The sequence below is a fragment of the Takifugu flavidus genome, chromosome 1, assembly GCF_003711565.1.
Source record: "Takifugu flavidus isolate HTHZ2018 chromosome 1, ASM371156v2, whole genome shotgun sequence".
Lineage (NCBI taxonomy): Eukaryota > Metazoa > Chordata > Actinopteri > Tetraodontiformes > Tetraodontidae > Takifugu > Takifugu flavidus.
The window spans coordinates 13,238,925-13,266,675 of NC_079520.1; the positions used below are offsets into that span (position 1 = coordinate 13,238,925).

A 27,751-nucleotide genomic window follows, 5' to 3' on the forward strand; every position below is an offset into this window, starting at 1 on the left:
GGTGGTGGAGAAGAGCGACATCGTCCCAAGATGCCGACCAGAAGGCACCTTCAGGAACATGAATACAGTTTAACGGACAGATGAAATCCTCGCAAAACTATCAGTCATGAAAGGATAGAGGAAGACTATAATCTGTTCATGTTCTTCATCCATGGGTTTCAGTATCGTTTGTTCTTCTCTGTACTTTAATGTATCTAAATACCTCTGAGCTCTGTAACTACAGGAACTTTATGCTCATGTTTAATGCTTTTATTTGAAACCCTTCAGTTTCATTTGTAGAATTATACATTACATTTAAATTAGAAATGTGAACCAACTAGTATCCAAATCTGTGACTGTGCAGCGAAACAAGAATCTCAGAAAAAAGGGTGATGATTTAAAAGCTTTTTTAATCCAGCAAAAACAAATACACAGCAGAGTAAACATGCCCCCCAGGACTCGCCGGAGAGACTATGTCTCGGAATTCTCGCCGAAGAGCTGGAGGAAGTTTCTGTCGATCAATGTCAGAGACATCCTCCTAACTTTAGCTCCTTGAAAGTCTTCCCTCCTGCTCTTCCTCCTTTGCCAGCCGCTGATGGCAATATAAGTGTCTCTATGGGCGGGACTTTGGAAATTAGTTTGTATTGGGTCGGAAAATCTGTGGCTCCCGTGTAGCAAAACCATTCAGGCAGAAAAAAGTAAAACACGGCTGTAAACAACACAAAATCCAAATAATAGAGGAAAAATTAACACTGGTAATATATCAGCATATAAGAGACGGAGAAAAATCTATTTTATTTTGTGATGGGTCTTGACAGGTGAAGGCAGCGGCACCTCTTCATATGTAATCTGGATGTAGGGGGGTTTCATCGGCAGGTGCCAGTACTCAAAGTTATAGTAGAGGTAGAAGTCCTTGTCCAGCACCACCGTTTTGTAAGCCTCCAACAGACTGAAGGCCAAGTCAAAAAAGGACTGATGTGGTCTGAATAAGTTGTAAAATTTGCGGATGTCTGTTGCCAGATTCTTTAGAGCTGGTTGTCCAAAGATGGCGCTGTCGTTCCCGAGGTAGGTGGGCTCTCCGCTGTACAGGTAGATCTTGGTGTAGTTGGTTTGAGTTTGGCTGGACAGTTTGGCTCCGAGTTGACTCAGTTTCCTGTATGTACGATGGACGAACTGAGAGCAGTCGTAGGACTCGAACCACACGGTTGCGTTGGGGCTGGGGTCCGAGCGAACCGTCCACGTCTCATAATAGATCCCGGTTTCGTTATCGTTCTGGACCCAGCGGGCCATTTCATTAAACTGCCCCCCTGAAGAGAAAAGGAACACACATGCACGCTGTCATCACAGGAGGGAGCGTCAATCAAGACTTTAGTCTTCCTGCCACCAGATATAATGTGGAGAGTTAACCTGACGGCACCAAAAAAGCCCTTTATTGCATTTTAGGGTTGAAAGTCTTCCATTAGATCAGTTCAAACTATATGTAGCATCTATCACAATCAGGATTGTAGGTGGGAGCAACAGTGGCAAGGAAGAACTTTTTAACAGGACGTAATCTAGAACAGGGCCAGGGGAACCAGGGGGTCCCTCCTGCTGGTGTCTGGCCAGATGAAGGAATGAATGCAGTGGTTATCGACGCCCTTTGCCGAGGCCGAATTGTTGCTTTCAGGATTTCAGAGAAATAAGACATTTATTAAGTTGACATTTTTAGGTGCTAAGAAGATTTGAGCACACCAGGGGGAAAAAATTCTAATTATTTTTTAAGTAGTAGTTGCTGTTAACAGAAGTTATTGTTAATTCAAAAGGTGGCAGAAGATGGACATACAATTCTGCTTAATGGGCAACAGTTTTGACCATCTTAAGGACGGTAACCGGGCGCAGCATCCCACAAACTACATTTTCATTTTAATCATGTTTTAGATATGCCGTGTAATGCGAAAAGTATTACAAAAGTCTCACCTGTGATTTCTCCTATTTTCTCCAAGGTGCCATTTTGTGACCAGTGCATGTCATCAATGCCTTCAAAGAAGCACGCGGCTCCCTGGTTGCACCAGAAGGGGGCATACACATCAGGTCTGAGGTGAGGAAACGTGCAGTTGCCCAGCTGGAAAAGCTCATACCACTCCATGGTGTAGTTGACCCCCATTTCTGAACTGCTGAAGCCGATAGCATCATGCATGATATGCTGTGAACCAAACACAGAAAGTTCTGGACCTGACTGCTGTGTACATGATGTACATGTAATGAAACAATAATTATAGATAGATGTATATTTTAAGCCTAACAGAAGTGTCGCTATCTTACCATTTTGCCAAGTAAACTTCCGTACTTGAACTCCCACACGGGTGTTTGCAGTCTATACACTGAGATGACGTCGCTGTTTCTCACGTCAGGAACGCGTCCGTCTCGGTCCCCGGTGGGACAGAAGGGGTAGATGGCTTCACAGAACGGGTCGACGTCGGGGCGACGGTCAAAGCGCCTGTGAAGGACATGGGGACTTTAAGCCATCTTTGTGGTCACGCAGTTATAAATTCATTGTGTAAATATGCTTCACTTCAATTCAGATTCAACAACTGGGAGAAGATTTTTTAGATCTCTCCCCTTTCATCGATGTGAAGTTGAATTATTTTCTTATTCAGAAGCAGGTACAACCTAATATTCATGGCAAAAAACATGAATGTTCAATAGTCATCAGTTTTATTTTTTGTTAAATCAGACCGTTATTTGTACATTTGTTCTCAGACAGTCTGTCATACTACTTTTAAATGTAATCATGTATGATCTCACACAGTTGCAACATGTTTTTGGAATATGTTTTCACATTAGGCAAGGTCTAAATAGCATTTGGACAAAAGCCCCGTCATAATATTACTACCGGTATTTGATGTTGACTCAATTTTTCCAAAATGGGGAAAGGGCTAAATAAAGTTTCAATATGAATCATGTTCTAATATTAAGATACAATGATAAAACAAAGAGAGTTTTGATCAGCCCAAAGGCTGTACGATAGACACAATGACCGACACACCTAAAATGCCAAAAGGTGCAAAAATCGACACAGAGGAACAGCAAAAACAGGTTGGAAATCCGTGCTTAAATCATTAAATCTGTCCTTGCTTTTGAATTTTCCAATAGCTTGAGTCTGATCAACAAATCAGATAAACTGAAGACACTAGGCTGGAATTTATGTAGGGTGATTAGTGCCCTGTCATGTGCTTTTTGCTGTCTAATGCATCCATCATTGACATTAAATATTTGTACAAGGGCGATAACACATGGATGTCAAAACTCAAAAGTTTTAAACTAATGTAAAAGTCTATTCGTGGCATAACAAAGTATTCCCATACTCTGCAGGCAACGTTTTTCTTATACAAAAGCTTTATTCTCTAGCTGTCACATGATTTTATAGCTGGAATCAACACAGAAATTCGCGTTTTCCTACCTGTAAGGAACGGGCCATTTCGATTTATTGTCATCGAAACTGGCAGCTACATGAAGAAGAATCACTACATTTAGATACAAAACAACCACAGTGGGAATCATGGTAAAATACTGAGAAATAAAAAAGAAAAAAAAGAGAAAAAGGGAAGGAAACGGACGACAGTCTCCTTTCTGTATTAACTTCCGCGTTTCGGATCACGTGGTTTTGTTGATATGCAACCGCGTGACATGGGTTATTCATATAAACGAACTGATTTTGTATCACTTTAAAGAACACAATCGTAAATCACAATTCATTTTAAAAATCTTATCAAACCAGAGTGCGAGTTTCCTTCACTAGAGGGATCTTTTTCACACCGTAGTGACCAGATTAAAATAAGATGTGTAATTTATTGATACTGCGTGTGTAATGAATTTGTGTTGCTCAGAGGAAGTGGAAGCGACCAGCAGACTGGCAGCCATTTATAGGGTTTCAGGGGCAATTGACACTTGGATTATATTACAAAAGCAAGACTACTGGGCTCATCACAGGTCTTCTGTCCAAAATAAAATGAGACCAAGCGACATTCCAGTTGTTGAATCAAAGCTAAAGAGCCGTTTTTAAGAGGACGTAGATCTGACCTGCACACTTGTTTTTGTTCCCTCCAAAAATCAACAAATGGATTTAAGATGAGCAGATTTTACAGGTGTCTAAGGCTTGTTGTTAAAACTCCCAGAATCTGTTGTTTCCCTTTGATTTGTGTTAATTTATGGCATGTAAAGGAAAGAAAGTGTTTGGCTAAATTGCACGTTTAAGCTGTTGACAGGCTTTTATTATGCTTCTGTATGGCAAACGCTCTTGTCTACCTTTGCAGGTCACTTGTCTTGAGATTTCGGTGGTTTTAAACATGTGATCTTATACCAGTAATAAAACTTTGTGAATGTACTCTTTGATTTTAATCTTTATGCTCATGCTGAATGCTGTTATTTGAAACTCTTCAGTTTTATTTGTAGAATTATACATTAAATTTAAATTAGAAAGGTAAACCAACTAGTATACAAATCTGTGAAAAGCCAAACAAGAATCTCAGAAAAAAGGGTGACGATTTCTCAGAATTCTTGCCAAAGAGCTGGAGGAAGTGTCTGTGAAGATCTTGCATCCGTGCCTGTTGATCAATGTCAGAGACATCCTCCTAACTTTAGCTCCTTGAAAGTCTTCCCTCCTGCTCTTCCTCCTTTGCCAGTATTGTTCTTTCTGCAGCTTCTTCTTTGATTGTTTGAGGACCTTCTGGAGTTCTGGGTTCTCCTCCTGCAGAGCACATGAGTGCGCCTCCTGGATAACACAAGCCTCAGGTCATTGTATTCTTGTTGCAGTTTTTTGTTCTTCAACGTCATGTCAGCCTGAGGATCTATCTACAAACTAGTAAGCAAAAGAACTAGTTTCCTTTCTGACTAATCTGTTGTTTTTTTCTTTGTTTTTTTATGTTGATCTCTTCTGAACAGCTTTTCTGTTGACGTGTGTCTATTTAAGCATTTTGACCGTTATTTCATCAGTAGATCACTGTTAAAAACAATGAGTGAACAATCAATGTGAGACGAGGTAGCTGATTTGCTGTTTTTACTGAAGGAGCCTTTGCATGTAAAGGTCGAGGTGGCTGCAGTGAGCGTGTTTGAACACAAGATGGCGCTAAATCACAGCGAGTCCAGCGACCTTCGATCGTGAAGAAGAGGAAGGGGCGTCCTCACAGCTGACTGTCCGCCATGCTCTCCTTTCTCCAACGCTCTAGTCATAACTTACTGGTTTCCCGGACACTCCAGGCAGTAACTCACAGTTACTATTCAACACAAATGGGTAAACGTGTGGCTGTAGTGTTGGCGGGCTGTGGAGTTTATGACGGCTCTGAGATCCACGAGGCCTCCGCTGTGTTGGTGCACCTGAGCAGAGGAGGCGCAAGTGTAAGTTTGGTCCACAGGTGCGACTGACGCAGAGTGTGGTTTATCTTGTGCATTGGATCTCATGCCCTAATCGCTGTTTACGACTTGAATGTTTGTTGTTTTAATCCGTGCTTTATTCTAAAGCGTCGCAGTCGCTGTAGAACTCATCGGTGGTGTTCTATAAACTTATTGCACTCCACCTTATCAAGTTCCTCCTCCCCAAAACAAGCCCAGTTTAACTTTTCTTCAAGTTATGTCCGCTGTAATCCCTTTCCTTCCTTTTTATTAATTTCATAAAAGTTTTGAAATATGAGGGCGGTGGTAGCTCAGCCTGTTGGGACTGGGCTGAGAAGCAGAGGGTTCTCTGTTCAGCTTACATTGTAAATCAGTTAATGGACCAGTATTGTTGAGGGTTTTGGTTATTTATTTTTAGTGTGAAATTGCTCGTAAGTACACAGATGCTGCATTTTATCTTTGCTTTTTCCTTCTACTATAGGTGAACATGTTTGCCCCTAATGTCGAGCAAATGCACGTGATAAACCACCTGGCAGGAAAACCTTCCGAGGAGAAGAGAAACGTACTGGTGGAGAGTGCACGGTTGGCCCGCGGAAACATCCAGGACCTGTCTAATCTCAGTGTCAAAGACCACGATGCAGTTATATTCCCAGGTTGGGAAGAATGATAACTCTGCTACTGTTTTTTTTCTTTTTAAACGAATTCTTTGAATTTTCTAATGTCTTGCAGGGGGTTTCGGTGCGGCAAAGAATCTGTGTACGTGGGCGGTACAGGGGAAGGACTGCTCCGTTAATGAGCAGGTCAAGGCTGTGCTGCAAGCATTCCGTGCTGAGGATAAACCCATTGGCCTCTGCTGCATCTCCCCTGTCCTGGCTGCCAAAGTGTTTCCTGGCTGTGAGGTCACTGTTGGCATTGAAAATAATGATAAGTGAGTCTGTGCACATCAGAATACAGCTAGCTGAGAGATCTGCATCTGTATTTTCTAAAAGTAGATCCAGAAAACTAGCATATATGTGATGTCATTTCATTTGTCTTTCTAGCTGGTGACATTTTTATGGTCCAATGATCAATGTGCTTATTTCCCCATTTAGGTATCCAGACACCACAGGCACCGCTGCAGCAATCAACCAGCTGGGCTGCAAGCACATGAGCAAGAGTGTTGGCGAGAGCCACGTGGATGAGAAGAACAAGCTGGTCACCACCTGTGCCTTCATGTGCAACGCTCCGATACATGAGATTTATGATGGTATTGGAACGATGGTGGAGGGGGTGCTGAAAATGGCTTGAACAGAGTAGTGTCGGACACAATCCCTCATCAGAAGCACTTATTTACAGTAGTTGATGTGCACTATGCGGCCTGTTTTAATTTTCATCATAGAACTCAGTCTTATTTGATTCTATTTGATTCAGAGATTAGTATTAAATTAAAAAAAGCAGCAGCTGTTGTGTTAATAAAAATATGTAATTACGGGACATGTATCTGTTCTTATTACTTTATTCATCAGTTTAATATTTACATGTTTGCTTCCTTCTAAAAGTTGATTCTACTAAGTAACTTTCCATTGTTAATGTTTAAAAAATACAATCGGCATTTTTTCTTGGCCTATATAGCTGCTCAATTTGACTGCTCGTCATTCTGAGATACAAACCCAACAGTGAGCTGTTTTTCTCTTGTTCAATGTTTGCAACTATATCGATGAGGCCGTCCACTCCCTCTGTGCTCAGCACCGAAGAAGCGTGAGCTCTGAACTTCTGCACCAGGTCCTCCTGACTCAGTGGCTTTCTCCAGTGGCCATAGAAGGTATTGCACCTGGCCCAAAACCTCTGCCCCTGTTCGGTTTCAACCTCAGCCTCGCAGTACATCTTGTCAAAGCTGGGTTCGTTACCCTCGGGTGTCTCAACTTTCACTTTGGCCAAAAGCTCCCTCAAAGCTGGCCGGTTTCTGTCATCATCACCGTACGAGGATACTGTCACTTTGTTGTCCAGCAGGGCAGAGCAGGCGTTGAACTGAAATGAATGCCTGGCTTGGTGCTCTGTGCTGGGGAAGGGACAGTCGATGTACTTGGATGGAGGCACTCGAAGTGTGACCTTTTTGATTTGGTCGAGGTCAAATTTCCCAACTCTGTTTTCAAGCTTTGCTCGAGCAGCCATCGCTGCGTCCACAACCCAGTGCATCGCCAGGTGAGCAGGTATACGCTTGAAGGCCACATCCTGACTCTCCAGAATCCATTTAAATTCACTAGAAGTGGAATCTTCCATAGCTGAAGGATGGTAGTCCTTGTAATAAACCCCAAGCCCACTGTCCATATCCAAGATGGTCGGGTTTCCCTCCAGGCCCATTTGGGCAAGCTGAGCGGCCTCCAGGCCTCTCCGAGTAGCATTTCCGATGTGAAGAGGTTTGGTCTGTGTGGCAGCGTTGGCTAAAGGAGCCCCAGCAGAGGAGGCGGCGATAGCCAGAGCGTGAAGGCACTGTGTTGGAGACAGACCCAGGAGCTTAGCTGAGGCGGCAGCACTCCCCATCACCCCAACAACACTGGGAGGGTGGAACCTGAGGATGGGAAACACAACTCTATTGATACTTAGCAACCAGCTGGATCTCCATCCTATAATAATTGTTAGGCATACCCTATATAAACTGTCTCACTAAAACTTATGGCTGTATATACTGTAATCCAAAAGTAGCTACAATTCAAAAACCTTTCGGGGATGTTGTAGGCCTCTCTGGAGAACCTCAGAAGTCGACCCTGGACCTCGATTCCAACATTGAAGGCCAGGAGCAGGTCTAGGCCAGAAGGCTGCCGAGGCAGTGACTCCGCCAGGGCCAGCAGGGCCGGGAGCACCGCTCCTGAAGGATGGGTAGCGGGGTGCCAAGTGTCATCAAAGTCCATAGAGTGCACCTTAACGGTGTGACACCACGATGAGCAACCAGCATTTTCCCCGAAATTTGGATACACGTTTCATAGATCATCCTTTTATGAAATGCTTACCGCTACACCATTGACAAAAGCAGCCAAACAGGGAGGAAGAACCAGGTTGGATTTACCCCAAACGGTGCTCCTGTCCTCAGATGTAAATGACTGTAATCAGACATGTTTAAAGCAGCATAAGGGTGACGTCAATCAGGAGCAATAGGACCTGTTGAGAGACTTAACCCAGGTTTGACCCAAAGGCTAAAAACAATGAATTTAAATATGTGACCAGAAGTTTGTGTTAAAAACCAACAAACCAAACCCTCTGCACAACTAAATGTGCATGAGTAGAATTGATTTGATGATGCTAATTTAGTCAATCTAATCTGTTTTCCACCGAGCTGCATCTTCATTGAACCCCCTCGAACCACCAGATCCAGCTCAGCAGTTAGTGCAACCACCTCCTCGTCAGCAAAATAACTCAAAAAATTATAAAAGGGTTTGAAATCTTCAGGAAAATGTTAATAATCAGCCAAGTGAGTCAACATCTTGTTTTAACAAACCACTTGGCTGCTTTGTCAACAGGGATGGGCAGTATTTAGATAAATAATTGCATTATGTAAATGGACAGTATATACATTTATTTGCAATATGCATTCTAAATGATGTTGTGTATTTTATTTCAGTGAATAAAATGCCTTTATATTTTCTATCAAAATACTTCAAAATCACATATTTTTGTATTTTTAAAATACCCTAAAATACTTTCTGTGAGACACATAACATAATGATCTCACCTCAGCACCATAGGTACTAAAAAGGCCCCAGTATTTGTGGAAAAGCCTCCCAGTTCTGATGCCTTAGTCAAGTGCACCGAGACTTGACACTAGTAGACACTAGTGGGGAAGGGACAGTCGGGGAGTGCACAGAGGTTTTGGACTGACTTGGAAAGTCCTAAAGCAGAAGGAAGCCCAACAAGGGATGTTTTTTGGGCTTTCCATGCAGCGGATCTACGATTCTGCTCTAAACTATTGCGTAATGCTGCTGGAGATTCTGCCATTTTCTGCAACTTTGACCAGTCAAATGAAGCCATTCCGTACTTCAAAATGGATGTTTGCCTCCACAAATGGTAAAAATGGAGAATTCAAGATCTAATTCTTCAGCCTGCCTAAGTTCTGGGGCTTGAGGTTCTCCTCCTTTGTGGGACTTTTCAGAAACAAGCCTCATCCACTTCATCTGTTTTACAATTCTTCTTTTGTTTATTTTTGCTTAACCTTGGGCCCAGGTTCACTATTGATTTGTGAACATTCTATCCGTTGCCAGTTATTTTTGTGCTGTATTTTGAAAATCTAAAAATACAGCATGTTATTTTGATCAATTTTGTGGCTGTGTATTGATAAAATGATTAAATGGGTATTTTTTAAATTTGGGAATACATTTTGGTGTAATTTTGCCCATCCCTGCCAGTAAGGGGGCTTTTCCACTACTCATTATGGGCTCTACACGGTTCCTATAGTACCGACACTGTGATACCGGGACAGTGCCTTTCAAGTGTTTTTAAGCTTGTTACTTGTTTTTCTCTAACTAATAAACATACGGCTTTGTAAAGTTGGGACCTTTCTTGTTAGCATTTTCACTTTTGTTTAAAACTGGTCATTTACATTTTTTTAATATCCACGCACAAGGCTGAATCCAATCAAATGCATTAAAGGTAAATTAGCAAGTGAAGTGGGCTGGTAGCAGGAGATACTGGGACATTTTTAGACCTCTGCCTGTGCGCCCATTTTATCAGTCCCCATCTGTGAGATGAATAAAAGATTCTCCCACAAACCCAATTGACCAGCCTGAGGGTAATTCGTCTGAAGCTAATGATGTGAAGTTGGCAAATAATGAGGGATGTGGAAAACTCAGAGCCAGTCAGACTTTTATGTATTTTACATCTGAAATTGTTCACTGTGATGGTCGAGGTGCATGGGGGACAAAGAACTCTTGTCCAAACCAAAACAGGCTCAGAGCAGCGATGAATAAAAACTGAAGAAACCTCCTGAATGAGAGAATTCGGTAAATGGAGCTCACATTAGTCCATCAGTGTTTAGAGATTTGGCATTTAAAATTGCTGTAATAAGTACTTAGAACGGTAATCTGTTTACTTTTTTGATTATTGCCAAGAGTTTGTTAACAATTTCTCAGCTTTTCCATCTTCTGCAGTTTTAAGTGTGTTTTTTTCGATTATTTTGTGGTTTAAGTGGTTATAAAATTAAATATTTTTATAAAACTAAAAAGCAGATGAATCAAACAATACGTTCTCAATTCACTGTTAATATGACTTGTTTTTTTTACAAACTGCAAGTAAAACTAGTTATTCTAAGTACAGAAAGTAATTTATTGAGCACTGTCCACTCAACATAGATGCCCAGCAAACAAGGTCTGTAAGAACTGATGTAAATATAAATTTTGCGATGAGTAGCAATATTTCTTTCTTTTTTTAAAAAGTAAAATCAACTAACTGCATTTTACAGCCTGATTGAAACAACCGGATGATGAACAGAGTATTAAATTACACGTACCAGGAAATATAGCAGATATTTGGGCCAAATATGCCAACAAACAGACAAACAGATGAACTTGTCTTGCACTCAATCAAGTTGACGTATGAACATACGGTAAAATACTGCTTGGATATTTGACTGCACCTGGCTGTACTGGAGAACCTTATTAAAGACGGATGTCCTGGTTCCTAACAGACCAACGCCGAGCGTGTCCAGCATCATCCTTTTACTCCTTTTTATCACTCCATCTGTCAGGTGAGCGGTACTCAGGGCATGGATGGCAGATCCAAAACTCTCTGTGATACCCTGGAAAAAGAGGACATTCATTTTTAAAATGCCTTTTAGGAAAAAATAGCAGTTAGGGAGGGAAAAAATTAATTACAAAAAATACCACAAACAGAAAACTATTAAAGCCACTTCTAGCTGGAGATGTCTAAAATGAATGAAAGGCAAAAGATCAGCAGTACCTTCCGTAACATGGTGTGCAAGCGGCAATGTCTTCAAGTGATTAAATGTCCAAGTGCAAGATTCTTTTAAAGGTACGGTCACTGTGGGCTGAACCACCAAATTTCCCAAATAACACAACAGCAGTGAGAAGTAGCCAGTTTCACAATGACTGGCTCGGGCAACTGTAACTAGTCAACTTTGGCAAAATGATCTTAGCAGTACTAAATAAATTATTTCGAAGCTCAGTGCTGCTTCGTACTGTACATGGGAGGAACTTCACAAAGGTAAAGGTGCCGTGATAGCGGAGTTTTTCCATTAAAGACCACAGCTGCAGATGTAACAATCACTTTATCCTTTCTCTTTACAAAATATAGAAGCTGGAAATTAGTTTATCCTTAGAGGTGAGTTTCAGACAGGTCACACACACAATGTGTTTATTTCACATGCAGTATGTACCACATTCTTGTCTCTTTCAGCTGAAGAAACAGTCATGTGACTTCACTTCCTTTCCTTGGTTCCAGAGGTGCAGACTGGACTCAGCAGAAAAATCCTCCTCCTCAGTCCCAGTATGACATGTGATTATTCTCATATCTTAAAGGTGGGAGAAGGTTGATTTCTCGGTTTCCCGCACATCTCACACTTTGTGGAAATGAAGTACCACAGTACCACGCCAATGACAACATGTTGGAAATCACAACAGAAGGAAAACAGGAAGTGTGAAATGATGGGCAATCTGGTGGACTTTAATCCTACTCCTTTTCTTGTATTCTATCCTTTATTTTAACAAAGAAATATAAAAAGCACCCTTTTTATACCTATTATTCATTATAGGACTATAATAACACCATAAATTCAAGTTTAAAACAAATATAGGGGATATTATATAAGGGAACACAGGCCTAACATCCAACCGAGCTGAAAGCGCGTTAAACATATGCACTTCCGCTACTATTCCATTGGATGTCGCTATTTCCATAGTTTTCAACCCTTTTTTAACTGGGTTTTTTGGAGAATAAATGACAACGTTTTAGAATGGTCACTATCGTACTGTACATAGTACAATAACATCTAAATACAGATGGAAAAATACAGATGGAAAAAGACAGATGGAAAATACACGTGCCTATTTGTTTGCTCTTTCTCTCTCTCTCTCTCTCTCTTAGTCTCAAGGAATCAGAGAGGCGCACACACAGGACCACTTGCTCGCATTATTGGTCTCATTAAACAACCATTTAGCGGTCAACCCCTCACACGCACGCGCGCAAACGCACGCTGCACGCACGGGCTTCATAAACAAGTCGCTGCCGCCCGATTTCTCAGAGCCTCCTCAAGAGCTGAGAGAAGATGGCACTGGCCGACACAGAGCGCGGAGTGTCGGGCTCCGGAGACTCCCTGTTCTCGGAGATCATTGAGCTGAATGTCGGCGGGCAGGTTTACGTGACGAGGTACAAAACTCTGATCGCAGTCCCAGACTCGCTCCTGTGGAACATGTTCAGCAAGAAGAGTCCCCGAGAGTTGGCAAAAGACAGCAAGGGGCGCTTCTTCTTGGACAGGGACGGCTTCTTGTTCCGCTACATCTTAGATTACCTGCGAGATCTAAACTTGGTCCTGCCGGACTATTTCCCCGAGAAGAGTCGCCTGCAGAGGGAAGCAGACTTTTTCCAGCTGCGGGACCTCGCCAGACGTCTCAGTCCCCGAATGAGCAAGGAGAACTCAATGAGTGAGGAGATCAGCCAGAGCGACACGGAGGAGGGCGCGCTGCAGTGCGGCTCCGCAGGCGGCATGGAGACTTTACGCGCCTTGTCGGTCAGCGGTGCCGTGCGCTCCCCGTCCCTGGACTCCAGGAAGTCCGGCTATATCACGATAGGATACCGCGGGTCGTACACCATTGGCAGGGACATCCAGACCGATGCCAAATTCAGGAGAGTGGCGCGCATCACGGTGTGCGGGAAGACCTCTCTGGCCAAAGAAGTCTTTGGAGATACGCTGAATGAGAGCAGGGACCCCGACAGGCCCCCGGAGAGATACACGTCCCGGTACTACCTGAAATATAATTTTCTGGAGCAAGCATTTGACAAGCTGACAGAAGCGGGGTTCCACATGGTGGCCTGCAGCTCCACAGGCACCTGCGCCTACACCAGCAGCGACCCCAGCGAGGACAAAATTTGGACAAGCTACACTGAATATGTCTTCTGTCGGGAATAGAGTGTCCTCTAAAACATATTAAAGCATCCTGCATTTGCTATGATGAAGGGTAACATTGTTCAGGGCTAGTGGTTCCAAAAAAAATGTTTCATTATTGTAACAATAGTCAACCTGTCATCACTTGTATCTTTACAGAGACACGCAAAGGTTTTGGATCAGTTTTCATGTCCCAGTTTGTCAGAAGATGAAAAAAAAAATGGATGTACAGGCGGGGGAATTTATAAATTCAGTTAAAAATGCCCTTCTAAATCTAAAGTGGGTGTGTCTATCACAGACTACATGTCAGTGTTTCAGTCAGAACTGACTTGGCAGGACTCCCTGTGTCGCCTGGTCACGTGTGGCAGATGTAGTGTGATGGCATGGTTTATAGGTCTATGTGCTTTGCTTGCTTAACACACAGTTGTATTTGTTAAACTTGTACAGTTGAAATAAAACATATCTGCTGTTCTCAGCTCCTTTTCTATCCTATTCCACTATGATCTGCAGAAAAGTGCAGACCTGGAAAACACCAACACTCATCAGCTCCGAGCCTTTTATGGCCAAACGCAGTGTGGAAAGTCAAGGGGAGAAGCTTCAAAGAGAGTTGCCAGGAACCTCAGCCCATTAGGAAAAAGAGCTGCGAGCTCAACAGAATCGCAATTTTAAGGTGTGGGGAAAACAATTCAATCATGATTTAGGTGTTTGGCAGTCCTCACGGCCTTCAGCTTCAGCCACCAATATTACCTCACAGTAGCAGAAATCCTCTCACAGCATGTACGTGTACAATAGGAGGGTCCACCTATCCCCCTCACTGCTGCCCCGTGGATGCAAATAGTGCAGCTGTGCACACATGACATCATTATCATTCAAGTGTAAATAATGAAAGGGTCCAGCTGCACACAAATGGAGGGGTCTCGTCTTCCGAGGACTCTGAATAAATGCAGTTTTGCACTGATCTGGGGCAGATTATTTGAATATCTGTATTACTTGAACAGACACTAAAGGCTTTTTATGTATTTGTGGGGACATCCTATCAGGTGCTGGTAGGAATGAGATAACCTCCACCCGAGGACCTCAGGATAAATCTGCTCTGGAATCCCTGTTTTTGTTGGGCCAAAAATGGATTTTCACTTTCTTTTTGTCCGTGTATTCGATTCAGAATTTTCCACGGTGACTATTTTTCACTTTGGCACCAAGTTACAACAACAAAAAAATTGCCCAAGTGATAATTTAAAGCAATGGACCAAAGGGGGAATTCAGCGATCGGAGAGACCGGATCATGGTGTTTGCAGAAGAGATTGAAGGCCGGCATGAATTATTCAGCGGCCTAAACAGTGAGCTGATAAATAAAGGCAAACACCCTCCTCAGGAATGTGTCACCACTGCAGAGAGGGAATCAGCGGCGTATGGTGAAAAACAACTGCCACCCATTTCCAACTCTATCTAGATTGATCCGCTGTAAATATGCAAGCAGCCGAGCAGATGCTAAAATCAAAGCAGCGAGGCGTCAGTCCCTCACCGTCTCTGAGATATCTGGTCAGCAGAATCTCATTTAGCATTTGAAGCAAATGGCGCTCGACTCAGCGTCAGGTTAGCTGAGAACCAGACAATCTTTGTTGTTTGATTTTAACACCAAGTTCCATCTCGCTCACTAACAATTTTTAGCTTTATTGCTCCCCTCAAAGAAACCAGAGAATAGACGCATAAACCTCCACTCTTCGCCTCATGAGGTTAATCCTGCACATCTTTGAGAGTCCCGGTGACGCTGCTCATAAAGGCTGTTCAACGTTCCGCTCATGCATTGACAGATATTCACCCCAAGCTGCAACACACCGGCGGTGGGGAACTCACTGCATGTCTGCTTCTCCCGGGAGTGACAGTAATTAGATAAAGTCTGTCAACAGAATCTGAAATATAGTTAACCTCCTGAGCCCTGTACCCTCTCTCTCACAGCACACATGAGGACACAGGCGTCAGGAGGATGAACTGTAGCCCACAGTTTTCTCCACAAAAAGGAAGAAATGTGAAAAGCTTTATCACAAAATAATTACACATCTACGTAGAGGCTTCTCACTCAGGGAGTGACCAACTTTCTTTCTTTCTTTTTAAGCTGCTGCATCACACACAGATCCAGTCATCGCACACATTAATATTTAAATATGTATACAACCAATTTGAATGCAGAAGGATTTTAGAGCTCCAAAGAAATGTCTTTCATCTGTATCTTAATTAGTTGGCAAGAATTTTTGCTTAAAAAAACCAAAAATAAATGCCCATCTACTTACAGGCCCCAATGTTTTAAAACATTTTGATTTGAAAGAGTTTCAGAGGGGAGAGCATCCATCAGTAAATCATTTGTTCTGACTTGTAGCTGCTGTGAGAAGCTCCTGCCGACGTTCTGAACATCTAAACAACAAATACACAAACAAATGAGAAAGGCCGTCTTCTCTGTGTGCACGCGCTGAGGATGTGACCCCACAACAGACCACACGTCTTTCAGGCGCGTGCATGAGACCCGGATGCATTTTCCCTGACTCATTTTAGATCAAAGTTGCTTTCATTAGCACATCACAGCCGTGACGGCCAGACCAAAGGCTTCATGATTCTAATGAATGTGAGTCAGAAATATGTTGCAAGCCGGGAGTCAGTTCTCCTGCCCAGGCTGAAAAAGAGGATTAACAGGGTGACATTTTAATGAACAAGTTCAAAAATCAAAGGAAAATCAAGGCATTTGAAGAAAACATCGTTGTGTTAGTTTATACACGTTTTAAAAGCATTAAAGCATAAAAGGAAGATTATCCTCATTATGAGATTCCAAATGATTCTTTCATAGTGATGAAGACAGAAGAAATGAGATGGTCTTTGACATCTGCTAACGAACCTCTACTAATAGAAAACCAGGTGGAATTTCACTTGGGCAAGTATTCAAATAGCTCATTTAATGGCATGTTATTTAGTACAATGCTGCAGTTTACAAAGCATAATATGCACACGATCTCCAGTAATAGTGGCATTTGCTGTGAATTCCTTTCACAGTGTGTATTTTTATTGTGAGTTAATGAAAATCTGTTACACGGGGTTCCGTGATGTTAACACACAGGGCCATAATTATCAACAACCCACAAAAGAACACGATTATAATAGTGTTCAAACTTCAAATGACTGCAGAATAATCTGAACAAATTGGCATCCTGCTCACCCAAGATGAAGAGATTGGCAGGAAGGTCATATTTCACAAAGGATAACAGCAACAGGAGCGTAATTAAATAATGCAGTATGTTCGTTATAGTAATGATCATGTGGCTCACGGGGACACTGAAGCCAAACAGGAAGGAAGAGGCAGCAGCTCCAGCCGTAACGTCTGCATACGCTCCTTTAAACGAGAGGTGAACAAGCTAGTAATCAGCAGATGCGGAGGTGATGAAGGGTGCATATTAAGGATTTCATTGAGCTCTAAACTTGCGGCGCTGCCGTGAGCTGCGTCCTCCTTTCAGCCCAGACTCTCAGCACACTCTCCCAAATGCCATGTCCTGTGATTAGCAGCACACTGGCAAATGCACCGCGCTCTGACTACCTGAGCTCAGACCTTGTTCCTGTGGACCATTAAGCCTCCCACTTTTCCTGCCAGGTTACGTCTTTTGAAAAGCACAGCCGTCAAATTACAGCCATCAAAATGCTCTTTCTGCTTCTACAATTGCTGCCTCATGACCTGTGACTCCTCATTTTGCATGACAGCCATATTTTCAAGTTGTTTTTTTTTCTTCTCCACAAAATCACTGCAAACCTGGGTACGCTAAAAAGAAGACCCCTGTTTTTATGCTTTACCCATGTGATTGCACGTACCCTTCATGCTTGTTAGCAGTTTACGAAGCAGCACTAAAATCTGTTTATCTATTGATTCATTTTTTCACACAAAACCATCTTTAAAATCTTTTATGTTGGGCTGCATAGCAAGAAGGTTGTGGGTTCAAAGGTTGTCTTCATGACCTCCCTACCTACCTGCTGGGTTTTTTTTATTGTTTCGATCCAGAAACATGCACATCAGTTTGACTGGCGACTGTAAATTGCTCCTGTGTGAGTGTGTGAGTTATTTGTGTGATGACAGGTGAACTGTCCAGGTTGTGTCCACTGGGAAAGAGTTTCAACACGTGCAGGTTAGCAGAAAATGAACGCCGAACACTTTCATCCCTTCTTCTTCAAGCTGGTGTTCAAACGTTAGACCCTTTGTCCCAGAGAGCCCCTTTCCTCCCAGATTCTGAGTGTTTGTGCGGATTCCTGACTCAATGTGGTCTGGCTCCCTAATGACAGGGTGAGACGTGCATGAGTGCGGTCAGCATTCTCATGGAACCAGAGGATTCGGCTGGCTGTTGCTCCAGTTTCAGTTTTCCCCCAACTGCCTTTGAAAAATGCACAATAGCAGTGAGTAAAATTACAGGGTCAAGTAACACAACAAACAATTTCAGTGTAGGCTTCTGGGTCTGAGTTTAGCGGCGGTCTTTGTTAACACACGGATGTTATATTTTGCTGACTCTTTGTGAAGCCTTACCACAGACAATAATTACTACGCTACCGGTGAACAGGAAGTTCACTGTTTCAAATCAGAACTTCCACTTGGACTCTTCCAAATCCTTTAAAACTGACTTCCACTGTTCATTTTAAAGCATAATAGGTGTCCCAGGGCCTGTCCACAATCAACAGGCATCTGTAACCATCAGCATGGATTAGAATCACTATCAGGCAGCTGGAAATCAGGAAATCAGGCAGCTGGGACATTTGTCTGCTGGTTGCCTGGCAGCACCTGGCCAAGAAGCAGTCTGCTGCGTGATGTAATGAGGTAACTGCTGAACTGGAAGAATTCTAAAGTGCTGGTTGATAGATTTCACATGCAGCCCCCCTCTACTCATGCAGATTCTTTAGAGAAACTTGGGATTGATTTCCATCCAAATGAAGTGTTCTGAAGCATAATAAATGGGTGCAGTGGTTTTGAGTTGCGCTGTTCTAAATGGCCAGATGATGATCAGAAAATTCTTCTGCAAAGTGAAAAGAGACTTTAAAGGATCTTTTATGCTTTTTAAGGAACCCCGACGTCCCAAAACAACTTAAATTATCTGTGAAAATTTTGTAAAAATCTGTGAATTGCAAATATTGGATCACACAATTACCACAATGATGAAAGAAACGCGTCTAGAAAACTGTCTTATGTGCAACATTCTTACCAACCATAATGTGATTTTCTCCTTTGTTCCCCTTATTTCTAACTGTAAAATGAAATAAAGATTAAAGACACAAAAGGGCGATCAATCGTGACGATTATCATTCCAGTCTCCCCTCGATGGCACAAACCATCGTTTGGCATTTCAGTCGACAAACGAAGAGGATGTGTAAGGATGGAGTCTCTGGGAGAATGGGCGGGAACATTGAGTACACAGCGTCTCACAGGTGATTTTATCCGGCCTCTCCGGAGCTTCGCTGCATTGCTCATCTGCCTGACGGGCCTCAACTTTAGCAGCAGGATAAATGCTGAAGGAGCTGACGAAAGCCCCTGTAGATATTCTCCGGATCGTGCTTAATCAATATCAACAGACAGATACACAATGGAGGCTGCCTCGCACATTTATCTGGCCTATAAGTTATTACCTTTAATTTTCCCACTTACAATAGATTCTACAGAAATAGCACGGCTCTCTGGGGCCACGGACGGCTGACAGAAAGACAGGAGATATCCATCATAGCTAGCAATAACAGAGGGGAGGGGAGGGGAGGGGGGGGGTTGTCAGCGGCGAGGAGCTGCAGCTGAGGGAACCTGGTAGTTTGATACACACAATCAAAGCTTTTACTGTTCCCGTGGACGCAGCAACGCAGTGGTGCCGAGCTAGAAAATATCAGTAGAGCGAACACCATCGCAACATCTGCTTGGCTCTTTTCTGACAGATGTGTGCTCACTGGCAGACGTGTTTACAGGTTAAAGCTTGATTAGATAACTAGGACGGATAACACTGCTTTATTAGAGCTCTATTTCACACTGGCGGTCGTACAAGACTGCATTTGTTCAGGTAATTAACCCTAACCTTAACATCCACGATCACCTCACCAAAAATGGAAATGTATTAATAAGTCAGACGTGGCTCTTTTAGAGAAAAAGGTATTTGTGTTTGATAGAACATATAAATCCGATGTTCCACTGCTGCTCCTGCTTCAACCTAGAGGCAAAGCTTAGTCTGAATGTTCTGGCAGGCACCACTGCAGTTATTTTAGTGCTGAAAAAGCAGCATCCCCGTGAAACAACTCTTTGAAATATATTTGGATGGCAAGTTACACATAACCGCCGCCACAGTCCTACAAAAAGCACGTGAACGTCACTGTTTTATCTCGCGTGGAGATCAACAATCTCTGGGAATAAGTGAAACGCTCCATTGTGGATCATCGCTGTTACACCATCGTTTGTCTGCACGCAAACGGAACCTTAAGGCCCTCTGATCCTTTTCATTTTGTTTTACATGTTATGTTATTTATGTTTTGTTTTTTTTTGCCAGTTTATAAGGTCTGCTCAGAGATGTTTGAATGGGTTCAAGTCAGGGTCACAGCTGGGTCAGGCTGAGGTTCTGAGCGCTCCAGATCAGTTTTCCATTAGGTATATCTCAGTATTTTGCTGTATTCATTTTGCTGTTCCTGGACCCTGACCAGTTTCCCCATCCCAGCCGCTGGCTAACACCACCACAGCGTGAGGCTGCTACCGCCATCATGTGGTGATGGTGCCAGCTAGGTTATGAAAACGGACGGTTTTCCTCTAAATATTATACCGCAAATTAAGGTCATAAAGTTCAATCATGTTCTCATCAGAGCAGAAATGTTTTTTCCTGTCTGAGTCCATATGTGCATTTTTACAAACTCCAGGTGGGTTTTCGGAGGCTGTTGCTAAGGAGAGTCTGACCTTCTTCCATCTGCACTCAGGATCTCCAGCCCCCCCATCAGCAGGACTTTTAAAGGGAGTTTTTCCTTGCCACTGTTGCTTGTTGGGGGTCAGGCCCTGGGATTCTGGAAAGCGCCTAGAAACAATTTTGTAACTGTATGTATGTATGTATGTGTGTGTGTGTGTGTGTGTGTGTGTGTGTGTGTGTGTGTGTGTGTGTATGTATTGATGCTCACGTCTCGTACTGAGACCCTTTTCCCCTCAGATGGCTCAGGTTGAACACTCAGCTCTGACCTGGTTGGTCCAAACTTCTCCCATTTCAGAATGATGGAGGCCACGGTGACCTTAGGAACCTTCAGTGCTGCACATACCTTCCTCACGTCTGTGCCTGGATCCAGGTCAGTGTCTGAGCTCTGGAGGAAGCTCTTCAGAACTCAAGGTTTGGGTTTTGCGCAGAACTTTCTGAATGAACTGTGTGTTGTTATTAAAACATATAGGTTTATTTATCATATATCATATATCAACATATATCACAGCACCCTCCCAAATCTTCGGATATGTATCGGCATTACCCATCAGCTACAAGCTCTGATTTCATTTATTCCAGGAATTTACAAAAAGCAATTCTGTTGGTCTGATGATAATAAACTACTGTGCAACTGGCCGACAGCCAAAACAGTTTTGACGGAGCTTCAATTTCTGTTAAACTCATTACTGTGAAGTAGGTAGAAAATGATACCACTGCTTTCCTTCAGAGAACATCACCCTTGTGAAAATGGCCTTAATTTTAGATGGTTGAAGATGATGTGACAAAACCTCATTTTTCAGATTTTGAGATTCAGTGGATTATGAGCTGGTGGCACCTGGGAAATGAATGATTTAATGCGGTGTAGTGCCACCAGTCCTGCCAAACGCATGCGTTATCGTGCAGATCTGTGAATATTTGTTCAGTATATGTTGAGCGATGCAACATGGAGATGCTCCCTGTCAGGGATTGGGTGTTACAGCCTGATTGCATCGTGGGCGATGATGGAGCAACTGCTTTTTTTTTTTTTTTTTAAATTAAATTTTCTAGTGATGGGTGACATTTAAATGACACTTCAATCACTTACACAATTTTTTCCTGGACTGTAAAGGTCACGCAACGCTAAATTAAGCGAGGAACAAGTGCAATTTCCTTTCGTATTTTAACACCTCTTGGGCAGAAGAAAAGGCCTCCTAAACACAGGGTTGCCAAAGAGATCTAACATTTGAGTGGTGGCCAAAGGAAATGTGATCATTTTGCCATTGTCAGTGCACTTTGACTAAATGTAAACTAAAATACGGGTTATTGGCGCCAAAGTTTGCTGGAAGTAACGTTAGCCTGTCAGCTAAAGTTGCTGGTGCTGGAGGAGTTTGGGGGTAGGATGTTACTTTTCTAGAGGAGGAGGAAGAGAGGAGTATCATTTATTAACATTTATTAGCTTTTGCAATGTGGTTAGTACACACGAAATACACATAGTAAATATATGATCATTTGTGTAAATTATGTTATTAATTATGAGGTACCAGAGTGAGTCAGCTGGCCTGGAAAACTCTGAGCATTTCGGGGGTTGAGCACCTCACTCAAAATGTCCCAGCACCTCCTGCTATGTAGGAGATGTAATGATTTAATGATAAGCTCATGATTTAGTGGATTATTATGAGCAATTATTATTGTAATCACTCTCACGTTATTTCTTGATCAAGCTGATTTAACTATTGTGACGTCATCAGGTTTGACTAAAGAAGGATCACAAACACCAAATAATCAATACCAATAAATTGGACACTTCACTGCTGATTAGGTCCCAAGTATATTAGGTGTTAAATGTCTTGACCATTAATAATGTAGCTCTGCAAGCTTTTCTTCATGACTTCTCCATCTGGTGTTTGCTCCATCATTGAGACGGTTCTGATGGTGGGATTTTAATCTTTACTCTCATCAGTTTGACAGACAGAAAGGTTGCGTGTCTGCTGACGCATCCTGACAGTAACCTCACTGCATTTCTGGAAGTAAAACAGCTTCATGCAAAGAGATGCAATAAAAATCATTCACTTTAGGAATGCAACTACTTTTGCTTTGGTGAAGTTGGGACATTTCACCGATGACTCGGTGAAATGTCCCCAGCATGAGATCTGTTAATAATTCAGAGCTTGTATTGAGACGGGGAAGTGTGTCCCTGTAGGGGAGCATCGCTGAACAAAATACTGGGGAACAGACATGAAACATTATTCAATCAGGCAAAAGGATCTTGATCAAATGTTATTGACAGAGTCAACAGAATCAGCAGTAAGACTGATAATTATGGGATTTCATCGGGTAATAGAGCTTTAACTAACTTTAAAATATGCTAATCTAAATCTAATACAGAAATTGTGAGCATTTGTTAAAGGGACTTAGAAACAAAATGCCTGATGTGCAAAACAGCACCATAAAATGTTTTAAAATAATAACAGTAGTGATAGATTTCTATTTTGAAGCATTGTGTAATTCAGAGCACCATGCCTCAGGTGAAAACGCTTTTCATTTCTGTTGACGGAGTGAGCAAGACTGACTGTTCTTCCAGCTTTTCCTCTTGGCTCCTGTTTTCTGAGGAATATACAATCAGCAGCAGAAGGATTTGCTATGCTCTGGTCGCGTGAGCTCGTTCCTGGGCACTGTGTAAGTAGAGGAGACAGTTGGAATTAATATCCATTATTATGGGAGTGACTCATGTGCTGTGCAGTTTATCCATAAAATGAATGCCCACTTGAGTTGGCGATGAAGGAAATTGTATTTACAGGGATCTAATTACCAGCCTCTGCTTCCCAGTGCAAGTGTTTCAGGGTGTTGCAGGCAATTGCCTCTTTTTCTATTCTAGGATAAACTATTATCCTGAAAATATAAAGGAAATGTTTCTCTCACCACCCATACTGCGTTCCAAGATATTCACCATGTAAAAATGAGCCTGTAAAGATGTCGGTGGATGTTCTCAGTCATCCAGGTTGAAGAGAATCTTGGCTTAAGAGAATTCACCTAGGTTTAGTTAGGTTTCAGTGACATTCCACCTCTTATCCAGGAGTCTTTTCCTTCTTTTAAAGCTGCCATATATCTTCTCTGCTCTTTGAACATCCCTCATTTAATTCGGAAGGAGCAAGGAATCATTTCAGCCTTTTCATCCATATATTTATCTATAACTTTTTTCAAAAAAAATCCTGTAAATTGAGTCAATCGGGACCAAGTGCAGCTGCAGGGTTATGAATAATTGTGCTGGATAAGGACACCATGTGATCATTATTCAGTCTTTTCACTGGCTTGTGATGTGAAATTTATGCAGATTTAAGTGATGGTTTTACAAGCGCTGATTGCTACTTGACTGTCAGCTTGGCTCACATTTTCTGTTTGTGCAATTATACAAAAGTAATTATGCAAAGACATAATGGCATGAGAAAACGAAGGGGGCAGTTAACCCTTTCCTCAAAAGTTAAAGGGCAGCAGATTGATACCTTGTAAATAGGACTTGTGACTTGTGACGCTGCTTGCTTTCTGCTCCACGTTTCAATTTCCCATTTTCACTTTTATACCTGCGGTGTCGGATATGCTGCCTCATCCTGCTCAGTCAGCCAGTTAAACCCCCCCCACCTGAGCCGTTATTGACCCCACTAAGCACGACATTCTGTATGCAGGATGAGGCCAGATGGGTGTATTGATCGCCTATCAAATTGGTTTGTTAGGGAGATGGAGGGTGGCATTTTGGAGGAAATGCAGCCCACACCAGCTGTGTTCCAGCTGATAGCGGATCCGACATGTCCTACCGTTGAGAAGGAAAAAAAAATCAGGGCTAAATCTATTTCCACGGCAGAGGTCAACAGCTGCCACTCCTCAATTGGAAAATCTGCCCATCTGGGAGAGATTACGAAAGAACACACAAGATCCGGAAGTATGAAACCACAAATGCCATTTATGTTTGTTTTGGAGGTTCTTGGTTGTGATTCTAGTCTCATTATAAATTGATACAGACAGATAAAGATCATTTTTGAAAAATTACAAAGCCTATTTCTCCATCACATCTGTGCCGACAGGTTGGGAGCAGTGTAACAGTATCTGAAGGCCAAAGAAACAATTAACATAGGGGCCGTTGGACGGTTTATCCTGTTGGGGCCCAGCTGCTGATGCCTCTTGAAGCAACAATCCAAAAAGCTAGTGCAGATTTTATGGGTTTTATGGTGCAGATTCTATGGTGCTGTTTGCTGGTCATGAACTTTGATCAAGATTGTCAGAAAAGAAGGGAAAAGCTGTATCCGTACTCTGCACAGAACATGTTTTATTGTTAAAAAACAAGAACATAACGTTTGTATAACATCAAGCGAACTATTACTCACCCTCATAGCTCATAACAGTTGTCAAAAGGTTTCTGTTTCCAGCGTTCATTTTTCATCATTGCTGTTTTTAATAATGCATTAATCAGCTCAGTAATTCGTTTATGACTGTAACTGTCATCGCTGTCATAAATAAACCGCCTTTGAGATTTTAGCTTTGACATTCTATCTGGTCAAATGGTGGTTTCGGTGAACTCCTGGACAAACAGTGGTTCAGAGATGCACAATCTGACATTTTATAAATGGATTCTGATTAGAAATAGATTTGAATCCCCAACTTCTTTATTCAGAAATAGAATTATTTCAGTTTGTTTGAGCTTTATTATTTGTAGCAGCACTAGTGGACTGTCTGCACCAGTGAGGATGCTGCAATAATCCTTGCGCTGATCCCTTCTAGACAAACCAGCCCGAAACCAACAATTTAAGGGGAAAAACAATACAATGTGTGCCCCAGCAGCAGCTGCAGCTGGAATCAAACCCCCAAATTTTCATTGATTTAATGGATCAGACACAAAATGGGCAGATGTACGCTCTGCAAAACAGAGATGATTCACTGAGCTCAATCCTCTTTGTATCTCCTCCTGAGGCCATAAAGAATCGGCTCAGGAGAGCATGAAATTGAGTTTGGAGACAAATAGGAGTAAGTGATGTTTTCATAATAACCCAGAGCAAACAGCCAGGCCATTAGCAAGTTAACAAGCCAAACACTCTAATAAGTTCACCGTTTTTTCCCCGTGTCATATATGACTTTATAGCACTTCTGAGGGTTAATGACAGACAGCGGTAATGACTGGAATGCAAACGGCTGGATCACCAGGAGGTAACCGGCCGTCTGAGGAGGCTTAATCACTTTGTTTTCCAGCCATGGAATCGTTGGTCAAGTCCACCAACAGAAAAATACAAGTGAGGAAATCTGGTGAAGTGGTTTGTAGATGAAACAAGAATGCAGAGGCGCTTCGATAAGTTCATCCCAGAGAGATGAGTATATGTTAGAAATCAGCAATTTAACACAGTTTTTATGAAGCAAATGTGGTGACCACTCATTTGGGAGGATGAACATCTACCCATGCTCTTGAGGAGTGAGTGTGTTTTGTTTAGTGTCACGCTGCAAAATGATGTTATAATTAACAAAAATATGGGGAAAGTTTCACTGAGACTGCAGCTAATGAATCTACTATACTCTACTGAGCATCCATGCAAAACAAACACGTCCTTGGTGTTTAAGGAGTGAGGCTTGTAGAGGAATCCCCTGTGGGGTGCCCTGTTCCACTTCCAGCTTCATTACCCCTGGGCCTGCAGCCAAGTGAAGGAGATAGCAGCTGGCAGAGCGTCGTCCCATACGCCTGGGACTTCGGGGCAAAAGCCTTCAAAAGAAAACCTTAGCCATTCGCAGTCAAAAATGAAATGGCTCAGTTTGATAATGAGGTGGGGAAAAAAACCTCAAAAAACCCAACATAATTGTTTATCCTGCGTCACGTTGCACGGCCTTGAGCTCGTGCTGATCCTAGGCTGCTGTTCACTTTCAAGTAGGTCGTTTTTTCAAAATGTCAGCGCGGCGCAGCCACTCCCATCCTTCCTGTTAATGGGACAGACGCTGGAGTAAAGACCCAAGTGCAGACCCCAGAGGCAGGCATTTTATAAAATCGACTTTTATAGTTTCTTTTAAAGCAAAGTGGGTGCTGAAACCCTCAGAATATCGGCCGCTTTCATAGATGAGGAAGGGGTCAAAGGTGCACAGGTGAAAACAAACAAATCACAGAAATTAACAAAGTATAACGAAAGAAATCCCATAACGCAACCAGAGCGGGACACCAGAACGAGAGAACCTCAACAGAGGCACTACAACAGGGTTCTTTTGAGAAGTCTCAAGAGCAGAGAGCAGTAACCTGATGTCCAGTTGGGTTCTCTGACTGCTTGTGGCACAGGCCATTGTGAGCAGGTCCAATATCAATATATTAATCTTTGCTCCTCTGCTGCCACATGAACAAAACGAGAGACCTGTAGGGAGGAAATGATGGATTCCAGAAAGCCATTCAGCAAGCAGCGATTACAGCTCAGTAAGGAAGATAATGATGTCTAATGGAGCCTGGACAAAAGACTGGACTCTCAGCTTGCTTTTCAGAAGAAAGATTGCTGGCTTGCAGCGGTGGTGTCAATAGGGACCAGCATCATGCTGATTTTTCAGATTGTTCTACTCAGGCCGGACAAAGAAAAATAAGTCATCTCAGCAATGTTGGACTCGAGGAAGTGGGAATAATGTAGATCAATAGCAAAAAAGAATCCCAATAAATGGATTCATTCAGCGAGAGAACAGAGTTGGGAGGACTTAAAGACTAATGAGGTCTAAATGATGTGGAGTCAACTCCTCCATGATCCCAAGACAAACTAGGGAACATCCCCAAAGAGATAACTGTATTTTACATCATTATCAGCCAGAACTTGGTCAAACTATTTTCTCAAAGCTGCCCTGGATGTGTGGATGACAAATATATTTTTAAAATACAATTAGATGTGCACTTTTACAAAAAAGATGCTACTATTTTATTGCATTATCTATTGTATTGCTCTTGAGAGTAAAATTGGAACCGTATATGAACTTTAGCCAGCACACATCCATTCGAAGAATGGTGTAAGTCACAATCATGCACGTACAGTAAATAACTACCTTTTGTAGGAACTCTGAAAGCATGTGTTGATGGAGAACTGAAGGGGCAAGGGGACCAGGCAGCCTGTGCTGACATCTCAGTTAAATCATTGCATCCTTTATCCTGTATTTTTTCCCTCTCTTTTGTGTTAGAGGACTTAAATGGGAATCAGGAACGAGACATTTTCCATTATCCCGGTTGTCACAACCTGGCAACCACCCCTGTGCTGCTGCACGGAACTCAATATTAAACATTGCACAATGTCAGGAACAAAGCCTTTGGCCCTGAAGTGGTTAGTTGTCATCAAAAATGATCCAATTTTCAGCCAAATAAAGAGGATTACAGAGCAGATGAATTTTAAAAAAAGAGCTGCAAATCAAG

General features: G+C 42.4%; 4 protein-coding genes across 5 annotated transcripts; 2 read left to right on the forward strand and 2 right to left on the reverse strand.

Moving 5' to 3' along the window:
- Positions 1–369: 369 nt before the first annotated feature.
- cln5 (CLN5 intracellular trafficking protein) lies at positions 370–3,621 on the reverse strand. The gene is made up of 4 exons (XM_057053320.1): positions 3,419–3,621; positions 2,281–2,455; positions 1,936–2,161; positions 370–1,286 (listed from the first exon to the last, which is right to left on the reverse strand). Exons 1-4 carry the CDS (start codon positions 3,517–3,519, stop codon positions 769–771), a joined length of 1,020 nt encoding a protein of 339 aa, XP_056909300.1. The 5' UTR covers positions 3,520–3,621; the 3' UTR covers positions 370–768.
- A 1,491-nt stretch (positions 3,622–5,112) lies between these two features.
- zgc:162944 (uncharacterized protein LOC569993 homolog) lies at positions 5,113–6,819 on the forward strand. Its single transcript, XM_057041293.1, has 4 exons — positions 5,113–5,352; positions 5,828–5,999; positions 6,076–6,274; positions 6,438–6,819. Exons 1-4 carry the CDS (start codon positions 5,158–5,160, stop codon positions 6,631–6,633), a joined length of 762 nt encoding a protein of 253 aa, XP_056897273.1. The 5' UTR covers positions 5,113–5,157; the 3' UTR covers positions 6,634–6,819.
- A 6-nt stretch (positions 6,820–6,825) lies between these two features.
- On the reverse strand, positions 6,826–12,276 carry acod1 (aconitate decarboxylase 1). 2 transcript variants are annotated; one of them, XM_057041262.1, is made up of 5 exons: positions 11,708–12,276; positions 10,949–11,110; positions 8,334–8,423; positions 8,044–8,243; positions 6,826–7,894 (listed from the first exon to the last, which is right to left on the reverse strand). In XM_057041262.1, exons 1-5 carry the CDS (start codon positions 11,741–11,743, stop codon positions 6,919–6,921), a joined length of 1,464 nt encoding a protein of 487 aa, XP_056897242.1. In that variant the 5' UTR covers positions 11,744–12,276; the 3' UTR covers positions 6,826–6,918. The 2 variants fall into 2 exon arrangements, with proteins under 2 accessions (XP_056897242.1, XP_056897250.1); XM_057041270.1 differs by lacking the exon at positions 11,708–12,276 and adding an exon at positions 11,272–11,677.
- Positions 12,277–12,440: 164 nt separating this feature from the next.
- kctd12.1 (potassium channel tetramerisation domain containing 12.1) lies at positions 12,441–13,907 on the forward strand. Its single transcript, XM_057041284.1, has one exon. It carries the CDS (start codon positions 12,596–12,598, stop codon positions 13,454–13,456), a length of 861 nt encoding a protein of 286 aa, XP_056897264.1. The 5' UTR covers positions 12,441–12,595; the 3' UTR covers positions 13,457–13,907.
- The last annotated feature ends 13,844 nt before the right edge of the window (positions 13,908–27,751 follow it).